Consider the following 11,312-nt stretch of genomic DNA (forward strand, 5'->3'; position numbering starts at 1 on the left):
ATAAAAAAGATTTGCATGAAGAAAAAAAATAAAAATAAAAATAAAAACTATATAACCCTAAAAAAGAAAAAAAAAGAATATAAACTAGGTTTTGGAATGGATGGGATGTAAATAGTTTCCAGTAAATATTAAACCGTAATCAAGATAGCTTAGCTAAATTTTATTTGGAAAAAAGCAAGAGAGGTAAGTATGTGTTTTGTTTTGTTTTCTCTGAGTGTGTATCCTAAATCCTGTTTCAATAGGCGTTAAATAGCCGAGCTCTTGTCATTGTAACCCTGACTCAGTCTGATCTACAATAATTTCCTACCTTCAGATCTGCACTCTCCTACTGTACTGTGCTGACACACCATGAGTGCACTGTCATTCTGACTGGGGAATCTTCCCCTGACCCAGGGCAGAACCATCTCCTGAAGCTCCCAGAGTCCTCATTAAGGTTCAACTACTGTGGATATTTATTCTACTTACCTAAATCAGGCTTTAGGTCAGTTGGCAAGCTTAATTTCCTTGACATCTTTGCTGAAAAATAAAATATAGTTTAAAAATTTTGAGAAATATTTGACTGATATTTATCATAGCAACTGATTTTCAAGATAGAAGTGAATAATTTTACCCTGAAATTGAGATTCTGAGGTAATTAAAATATGTTTAGTAACATCAACAGTGGAAGAAACAAATCTTCCTTGCAAATATTTAAAGTGTGTACTCACTTGATGTAATCTTTGTGCTTGAAGCTCCTCCTTCAAGGCAGTGTTAGGCACTCTTTACTTAATCATAATAATTGCTCAGGGCTACAGGAGAAGGCTTGGCTTTTCCACAAAGAGAAAAGTTGTTCCTCAGGACTGTGTTGCAGATGAAGCAACAACATGAGAACAGGCAAGGATGTGGACACAAGGCCTTCCTGGCTCCCCTCGCCATTGTTTTAAAGTTAATATTTAGAATACAAGACACACCTATATCTCTAAGCAAATCAAAATATTTGTATAATAAACATATCTGACACAACCATTATTTGGTATAAATACGTTCATTTCTCTTTCAGTAAAAAAATATGTCATGTTTAATTTAAAACCATGGTATTTATATAAAATATAAATACAGGTATTTTTATATGATAGATAAATTAAAAGTTCATCCACAAATTTCATGGAATTCACTTTCCATCCTCAAAATCAGTTATTGTTTTAGTTTAGGAAGTGGTTTTATGTTAGGAGTCAGTTTGCTACAACTATTCTGTTAGTGGGAGTGCATGCGTCAGAGGATAGTGCTCCCTATGTGAAATTTTGAAAAAAAAAATATTGGTTAATACATGAATGCATCCATTTGGTTAAAGTTTGGGTGGTTAGGAGATATTTAAAGCACAGACCCTGCTAGTCCACAAGGGCGCCATGTAAACTGTCATAGTACATAACCTCCACATCTAAAAAAATGACAAATCCAGTGTTAGCAATGGGAGGGGCTCCGGGGTAGGGAGGAGGTCACCCAGTTCACACTGGGCAGCTCCACTAAGCTAATGAGCTTACTCCAACTGGCCACATTTACATATCAGTTGGCTCTTCCCTGCCAGCTTCCCTGCTCAGTCTGAGACAGGAGGTACAAGGCAATACAAATTAGAATAGCTGGATACAGTCACACTCTCATCTTCCACACCCAGATGCTTTCAGATCTGATGTACAATAACCTTAGAGTTAGAAGATCCTGTGTCCCTCAGACAGTCTTGTAAAGACAATATTAAATTAAGACTTTCAAAGAAGCCATAGACGTTTTCACCAGATATCACAGGTCCAATATAAGTAAATTGGTAACGTGTAAGCTAGAAATAAAAAGAATCAGTTTTGCATATCTCAAAAATAACTTTTAAAGGACTCTTAAGTCATGGATGTCATCGCTCCAGACCCCACTACTCTGCTCGGTCAGTTATTGTGAGCCACCAACTCACACTTCTCACACACAAGGGTGCATGTCAGTCACTTGTCACTGCATTTGTAGATAGCCTAAGGCTTCGTTATCCCAATTCTGTGACAATATTCTTAGCAAAGGGGGAGGGGAACTTTTAAGACAAATGTATAGAATGTCAGACCATCAACTTTTTGTTTCAAAACCAAAATTCAACATACAGATAATACAGAAAAAATAACTATCACAAATAAATTGTAAACCATCTGTCTCGAAGTACATCCTATGAAATGAGGCCTGTGTTAATTACAAATGTTTCATCGACACTTGGGTTGGGGTTGGCCTTGTGCACGGTGTACTGAGATGCTGGTCACTGTGCCCAGAGGTCTGCCTGTCGTCTCGACACCGCACTGTCTTCATTATTGAAGCATCTCCTTTCTCAATGTTGTGTAAAATTTGTTCTCCATCATTTCTGATTTGTTAATAAAGAGTTGACCAGCCTACAGATGGGGAGGAGAGCTAAGGTGGGACTTCTGACTCTGTGTGTGGGGTCCCACCTGGAGAGAGGAGTCAGAGGAGGTCACCATGGGAGGGTAGCCATGAGTGCATGATGGAGCAGAAACAGCCGGGGAGACTGAGATGGTGGGTCACAGGGCAGGTGGCTTGCACAAGAGTAAGAAAGTCACTGTGAGAATCATTTCCTGGATTAGCTGCCAATAAGGAGCCAAGACAAGCAGGTGGGCTTTGGGGTCAATGGCCGGTGTATTCCAGCTTGCTCCTTTCTCTCTTGTGTGTGATTTCTAAGATACTTAGACATCTAGGAACTATATATTATGATACTTATATATCTAGGAACTATATATTATGCTCAGGCAATGGATACCAAAGTGGTGGACGAGAGTTGGCATTCAGATAGAACTTACTCTTTCCCTTAATAAATCCCTCTTAAAATTTTAAATAATATTTTTTTTAAAAAAGCCTTGTAATTAAAAAACAATCATGCACAGAATTTGATTATGAGTCCTTCTTCCCTAGGTTACTCTGCAGCTGAGTAGGACCATAGCCAGATTATCTATGACTTGCATAATATGTTCCTACTGGACATTTTATATATGTATATAAATGTATATAAAACCTTTATAGCTTTTACCAAATTGTTTTAAGAGATAACATAGTATAGACAGTCGAACTAGACAACTGTATTTCATATCCTGCTTTATTATTTAGCTGTGCAGCCAACATATAACTTATACTTAGGTCTCTCATCTGTAAAATAAATAAATAACAGTTCATGAGATTACTAAGCTGATTAAATAAGAAAAATTATAGTGCTGGTACAATGCTATGAGAAACACAATAGATAATTGTATTAGAAAGTTGCGCGGGTCATCTTGCTCTGCAGCATTGTCGAGGCCATGACAAGAGAAAAAACCCTTCACTTTCTATGCCTGAGGAAAAGAGAAACATGATCAAAATATATTGTATGGAAAAAAATTATTTCAAAGAAATAAATTCAAAAATAATGCTACAGTATGAATGGCACCCTGTATCTCCTCTAGTGACCCCCACACCATCTCTGGTGCCGGCCACACCTGTTCTCCGCCAAGTGAAATTGAGGAACAGAACCATTCAGCAGCAATGCAAGGCAGCCCCTTCATCATAAGCAAGCTGTGCCTAACTTTTCCTCCACAAGGTCACTGCACAGTCACCTAAGGACATGGTTGAGTGCTGCAGACTGGATGGTGAGGAATACTGAGTACTAGCAGTGCTGAAGGAGTCCCCATGGCTTCTACAGCTAAGCGTTTATAATGTTTAATTTCTATGTGTGTGAGTGCTTTGCTTGCATGTATGTATGTGTACTATATGCATACCTAGTGCCTTTGGAGGTAAAGGGATGTTGGATGTGGGTTCTGGGAACTGAACCTGGGTCCTCCACAAGAGCAATAAGTGTTCTTAACTGCTGCTGATCCACCTCTCCAGACCCAAGTCTTAATAGTTTTATGAAAAGTGTTCCATAGCAAACACTAATCTAGGTAGGCAGTTTATTGATAGTTCATGTTTTTCAACATCATATTTGATGCTAATTATTACTAAATAGATATTATAATATAGAGATACATATAGAGATTACATATCCTATATGGAACATTTCAATTACAAAACTTTCCCCCATAGAATATAGGGCAGGTTCCATTTGAAAAAGAAAAATCATGAGACGTTACCTTTATTTTTATGACAATTGTCATATCAAGAAAGAAACATGTTATAAAAATCTTTCAAAATAAAATAAAAAATATTGGAAGTAAGAAAAATGTTCCCGGTTAAAAATAATCAGGAAGAATCATATAGTAGCCTAACTTTGGAAAGATGAGTAAAGTCGACACAGTTTCTAAGAAACACTTCTACAAGCGTTGGTTGGCATGACGAAAAGAAAAACATGAAAACCATAGATGAGATGAGCATGGTCTAAGCCATGCACTTCCAAACATGGCCTTCAGCCTGGCAAATCTGTCCATGAAGTCTCTTAAATACCTGAAGGTAAAATACCTGAAGTTATGTATCTACTTGAAAGAGACAAAACACAGGGAGGTGCACATTAATAAAGCAAATAAAGCTGCAGGGCCAGAAGCCCCACTGAAACTACGTTAACAAAGTCATTTTGAAAATTCTTTCAGGTCAGGTAATATAACTGTAAAAGTTACTGAGTAAAATCACTGTAGAAAAGAACAGTGATGACAGAACTGGAAGGTAACAGGATACGATATGCTAGAAAGAAATTAGTTGCGAAGTTAGTACATAATTAAAGTGATTTAATTATTATTAACAACAGATTTACTATGAAACCACGGTAAAGAATAAATAATTGAAAAAAAAAAAGCCCTTTACCCAAGAATAAACCACCGTATTTAGGAATGACCACAGGGCGAATAGTCATTTACCATTAATATAACTAAACAGGGTTCAATTTACAATGCTCAGAAAACAAGAGTTTCCATGTAGTAATTTTTGAAAATTCAACTGTATAAAGTGAGGAAGAGTAAAACCTCTTCCTGCCGCAGAGAAACTCATCGACCTTAGTGAGATTAAAGGTGTATGTGTTTGGGATGGTGATGTCACTCACTCAGGAGAAATGCCAGGCACAGTGGTGTGCATTGCAATCCCTGAGCCGAGAGACTGCTAAGAGAGAAAGACCCCGGGACTTCCTGGCCAGCCAGTCTAGTCAGTTACTCGGTGAGCTCCAGGTCAGCAGAAGACCCTGACTCAAACAATGCAAAGCAAAACAAAAGAAACAAAAGTAGAAGGCACCGGAGGGATGATACACAAGGTTGTCTTTTGCTTGCAAGTATGTGCACACGTACCTGCACACATGAATGCTTTCCCCATAATGTAATCATACATAAATATATACACCCAACTACCCCAAAATAATAAAAAGAAAAAAAAAACAAGGAATATGTGATAAAATTGTAGGGAATATAAACATGTACATATACTTATGTGTGGTATGTGTGTGTGTGTATGTGCATGCATGTGTGTTTTCTATAATACTATTTTGTTAAGACTTTCAAAGTTTTGGAGAATATTCTTTTTGTGAGCTATGAAACTCTAATTTGATTATGTTTCCAAGTTTGGTTATTCATTTTCTTCTTTGGCTTTATACTTTGAGAATCTTAGACTGATCATTTATTATAAAATATGTACAAAACACTAAGAATAGTATAAACATCTTTTAATTGTGTGTGTGTGTGTGTGGTGCTTGGCAAGAAACTATCAATTACTCTGTTAGAGGTATTGATCACAGACTGATAATGCCATCCTTTAGAAGACCATTCCCTTCAGATGGGACTGTGAATATGGGAGAGATGGGAGTAATGGCAGAAAAAAATCTAAGTACAAGTACAAAGAAAAACTGATTCACAGTTAAAAACGAGAGTATACGCCGGGCGGTGGTGGCGCACGCCTTTAATCCCAGAACTTGGGAGGCAGAGGCAGGCGGGTTTCTTAGTTCGAGGCCAGCCTGGTCTACAGAGTGAGTTCCAGGACAGCCAGGGCTACACAGAGAAACCCTGTCTCGAAAAACCAAGGGAAAAAAAAAAATAAACCCCTCAAAAAAAACAAAAAAACGAGAGTATACGCTTGGTATTTAGAGCATAAATTGAACCCTGCTTATTTGAAAACAGAGCGAAACTAAAAGTTAACAGAATAATTCACTCTGTGAGTCAAGAGAAAGAGCCACAACCCAATTTAACTGATTTTAAGATTTCCCAAATGCATTTAGAATAGACACAGCCCAAAGATTATTATTTAGCAAAGGAATAACAAATTAACATACACAAGATGCAATGCACTAGATCATATTCTGGTGTTGGGTTAGCATTGCATGGAGCAACGATTAGAAACAAAATAAAAACTTCTATTTCCTACCTAGATCATTGGCTACCATCTTGGAAAACTTTCTGCTTTGGGTCTTCACTGAAAATAATATTTTAATATAAAAAATGTCAAAATCTATTCAGAGTAAACTAGATAAATTAAGTATAAATGAAAACAAAATACTTTAAAATAAAGATACTATACCCTTTTCTATAAAATTATTCACTTTTTGTTCATCATCTGAATTGTGTGGCGATGAAGAACCTACACAAATAAAGACAACATGAGGAATGGGCACACAGTCAGTCACAAACAACACAGCAACAATCACAGATTAAAATCCTGGTGACCATCAAGAACTAGTGACCACAACTATGAGATTGTTGTAGTACTGCAGTCAATAGTATACAATCTCTTATAGCAGACACTACTATATAAAAATTTATATCTAATATTTTTTATTTAATGTATAATAACTGGGCAAAATCTTACTGCACTTTGTGAGTTAGAGAACACAGAAAGGAAATATGACATTTAGACACTATTAAGTACAGTTGAACATATCTGATAGATTAAATTATTCACCACCTTCTAAATTAGGGATTACTTTCCCCTTAAGCCCTCCTGACACTTTACATCTTTCTGATACAATGGTCACCATTTAATTACGTAGTATTTTTAAATTTACACACAAATGACCTTCCTCACTGCAGCAGACTTCTACTCTGTTTTACAACCCATCTGTGATCCATGGTGTGTATTGTGTGGAGATGTCACTAGTTCAAATTAGCTAAATGAATGAAGCTTTTCTGCTTGATGCAAATATATAAAACAGAACTGGAGGTAAATAAAAAGATTTCCTTTTCTATGCTTAGAAGAATTCCAATCAAAGTAATTAACCTTAGTGAATTAGGCAGAAACACAAAACCTTGAACTTGACCCCCACAGCCTCCCAAAATCACCTTCTTTCCTCTGGCTAGGGAGACATTCTCATGGCGTAAAGCCTTGCAGCATGGGCAGAGTGAGTCACACTCACAGAGGTTTGCAGACATCACTCCTTGAATAAGCCATGCTGTTTCTGTTAATAGCATCCATAGGTGTTCCCAGATCCCACAGAACTATCCTAAAATCAACCCTGACCTCAGTAATCGCTTGAGGTTAGAAACAGGTAGCTGTTTGCATACAAGTACAGCATACTTACAGTACACTATAACGGCCATGAAAACATTCACATTTTAAAAAGGTTGTCTTCTCTGCTACCAAATGGCTTCACAATTTATGGTAAAATGGATATTGATAATAATAACTTTATTTATGTAGTTCACATCAAGATTAATATCAGGCTAGTAGCTCCTTAAATAAATATTAGAGAAATGTTTGATGTTTTCTAAACATAAACATGCAATATAGTTGAAAATGCCTGCTACTGATTGTTTTAATTTCTATGACAACACATGACAAGTTTCAAAGTTTATTTAAATTTGCCCAATTACTGTAATAAAACAAACACTAGACAACTACAATATCTTATTTTCTTCAGGCCATATATAAACACCAAAAGGCAGCATTTACACCATGCTATGTGTGAAGCTTCAGGTTAACATAGCCTAAAAGACTCCTATTTTCTGTCTTTTTACTATGAACACGCATCACAAAAAGAGCGCAGCACTTCTCAGTGCTGGCTGAGCCCAGCCCGCCAGGCGCCGCTTCTGTGGATTTGGTGTATCCAGCTGCAGGCAGCAGTGACATCAGCTCCAGACAGATCCCTGGTTTATTCTATAATAAATGCAAAGGGAAACTCTCTGACCTGTTTTCTGGAAAGAGCTTTTATAATAATTATCTGAGCAGCCGACCACGTTGATTGTTTATAGTATCTAAAAGGCCTCAGCTTCCTCTGTTTGCATGCATAATTTTTGGTCAACACATAAGTTTTGATAGAAGGCATGTGGGTACTTACACTTTTAAATATTGATCTCTTTTTAGTATTTATGAGGGACTCATTTTAAGTTCTAAATCTGTTTTATACATACCATTTTTCTTTCATACAAATGCTTTTAAAATATAAACTATTGCTTTTAATAATTTACAATGTGCCATTTGACAATTTTATTTCCTTATATCCTATCTCATATAAGTATTTCAGACAAGTTTTTTTTGTTGTTGTTATTTTCATGGTATTAAAAGAAGAAACTTAAAAAAAAATACCAACAAAGCAAAACAAGGTGTGGTCACATTTAATTTCAGTACACAGGATGCAGAGTCCAGGCTAGCTTGCATAGTGAGTTCCAGGCTAGTCAGGCCTATCTCAAAATACAAAAAATATATAAATTAAGAAAAAAATATGACTTTTTTTGAGTCGGTTCTGTGCGAAGCGGGTGCGGCCGCATGGGCCTAGATGGCACCCTGGCCCATTGCCAGGCCGGTGAACCCCACTTGTTTACTGCCTTGCTCGAGCATGCGCAGTGAAAAAGCATGCATGAGCTGCCTACCAGGCTGGACTGTTCCTCGTGACTGACTGACCTGAGCTCGTGCCTAGAGTGTGTGTGAATTCTGATTGGATGAGGTGGGGTGGAGCTAGATGAGGTCAGTGGGCATGAGTATAAGAGAGTTGTTGGTTGTTGTAGCCCTTGCCCTAAGTGGAGAGGTTGCTGTAAGAGAAAAGCTGCAAGAAGGACAGGGGAAGAAGAAGCTGCTGGGGAAGAGAGCTGTAGGGGAAAAAGCCTGAAGTAAAGAAGTTGCTGTGTGAACCCGCCTTGGTGTCCGTGTCATGCTTTTCTCCGCGGGTGGTGAGGACAGCGAAAAGTTCAATCTGTTTTTCATCATTAGACTTTAATTTACCAGAAAGAAAACTAAATTATAATAAATTTTCCTTTATTTCTCAATTAGGAAGTAAATATGGATATGGGCAAAGCATCTATAAATGTTAAGAGTAAGATAGTCAGGCTGCAACAACAAAGACCACCACTAACGACCATCATAGAGACACACAGCCAAGCTGCAGGAGGGAGCCTGGCTGATGCATTGTAGCGCCGACTTCCATGTGTCTGTTATGCACACTGTCATGGGTGGTTTAGAAGCCAGGTCTCCCTAGGAAGTTTGGGATGTGTCCTTGGTGTGTGAGAACAGAGTTGACTCCTTGGAGAATCCTACCATCTGAGCAGACGTAGAAGCCATTCGAATCATTACAAGGTTTATATTTAAGAGTAGAAACGCCGCTCTTATCATGCATTTCCTCGAGGTTACAACTTTAACTCTACATTCCAAACTGGATAGAAGACTTAGAATCAATGGAAACAGGCAGAGCCATGTCCAGGTTAAAGATAAACTAGGTTTTCATCTGAACCAATAAGAAAAATGTATTTTAAAATGTTGAGCCACGTGAGTTTTGGATCTACTTTGAGGATCTCTGGAGTAGCATTTGGAGTACAAATTTATGCACTTTCTATGTTTATATACTTATATTTAACTATCCCTTTACATTTATTTAAAACTATGTGTTACTCTTAAATGTTTCACATATCTTCCATTTTAAGTTTTGGCATAGGATGAAAAGATAAACAAATTTATTTGTGCTGAATGTAACTAAACAAGCTAAGTGTCCATGTCCACACTGCCCACTGCGGTCATGTCCTCAGCATACTGCTACTGACAGTGCTGATGGGAAGAGCAGAAATACACTGATGCACTGGGAAGGAACAATGAGAACACATGGCAGTTCTAACTTTTGCTTAGAAAGACATCAGGCCTGCACGAGGCAAAACTCACTCACTGCCTGCCATACACAGCTTTCCTGGGCGTGGGCAGAGGTGAGGCCTCTGTACCTCTGTGCTTTAGGAGTTTAGTGAGCAACAAAATAGGAGGTTTACAAACGAAGCACCTGTGTGGAGAGCCTACGTGAGCGGATGCTCGTGTGTGTGAATTCATCTTCATGTGTGTGTGTACATGTGAGTGTGCACATGCATAACATGTGGAGGCTAAAGAACAGCCCTGGGTGACATCCCACGGGCGCTGTCTGTCTGCCTTGTGTTTGAGGCAGAGGCTCTTGTCCTGGAACTTGTCTTGCGGGCAAGCACCAGGGGTCCTCTTGTCTTAACTTCCCCAGTGCTGGGATTACAAGAACACATCACCATTTTTGGCTTTTCTGTGGGGCTTCAGTGGAACAACCTCACATCTCCTGAGAGCCAAACACTTAGCAATGGGCCCCCGCCCTAGTGTACTCTAATTTTGAAAGAAGAAATGATCAATTTGTGTAACATTAGAAAAAACAATTATGAAAAGAAAACACAAAGGTTCTCCCCAACTTAGGGCTAACCAAGTGCAAACTGAAACATGAGAGTGATGTGAAATACCCCTGGCAGTACATCTCACTTTACAAGTCTTTCCAATATAAGAGAATGGATAGTAAAAGACAGAAACCTAAACACGGTGTTACTTATGCCAAGAAAAATCTTTATAGGAGAAAGCAAATGAAGATCCCTAGGTAAAAAAATAATAAATTTAACTAAAATATTGAAGTTAAATTTACTAAACTTAGCAAAGCTTCAATCTTTTACAATAACGAACTCAAGATTTTATTTCCTAAGGATTCTCAAGTGTACTAAAAACAATATTGCTGAGATATATTAATATATACCTGGGCCATATAAAGTCTCATCTGCAAATAAAAAAGCTGCTTTAATAAGCCCATAAATATACTAGAAACGACCTCAATCAAAATGAAAAAAGAAAATTAAATAGGCTTCAATATTCCTAAGAGTCCATTTCTTTACCTGGGGCAACATGTATTGAAACCTTTAATAACATTTGGGGTTAGGTCCTGGGTTTGACTCCTATCATTGTGCAAAAAGGGAAAAAAAAATCTGTCACAGTATTGGAATGGATATGATTTAATAGCTACTGAAAGACCGAATTTTCAACTAAAAAAGCCCCAACTTTTTTCTCTATTTCACTCCATTCTAGTAACTATTGCCAGCAGTATCTAGAGGCATAGATCTAGAAGTATCTAGAGGCATAGATCTAGAAGTATCTAGAGGCATAGATCTAGA

General features: G+C 37.7%; 1 protein-coding gene across 4 annotated transcripts in view; it reads right to left on the reverse strand.

Annotated features, from left to right (window-relative positions):
• Stxbp5 (syntaxin binding protein 5) overlaps positions 1-11,312 on the reverse strand; it is a 145,625-nt gene that overhangs the window by 19,186 nt on the left and 115,127 nt on the right. For 2 of the 4 annotated variants that reach the window (XM_021173979.2, XM_029483003.1), the window contains 3 exons: positions 6,472-6,531; positions 6,319-6,366; positions 466-516 (listed from right to left, as the gene is read on the reverse strand). The exons of 1 other annotated variant lie outside the window; for it this stretch is intronic. In XM_021173979.2, coding sequence (XP_021029638.1) covers positions 466-516; positions 6,319-6,366; positions 6,472-6,531 — 159 coding nt within the window. The remainder of the gene's footprint in view (positions 1-465; positions 517-6,318; positions 6,367-6,471; positions 6,532-11,312) is intronic. One more of the 4 variants, XM_021173980.2, reaches the window with a different exon arrangement.

The sequence above is a fragment of the Mus caroli genome, chromosome 10 (assembly GCF_900094665.2).
Source record: "Mus caroli chromosome 10, CAROLI_EIJ_v1.1, whole genome shotgun sequence".
NCBI lineage: Eukaryota > Metazoa > Chordata > Mammalia > Rodentia > Muridae > Mus > Mus caroli.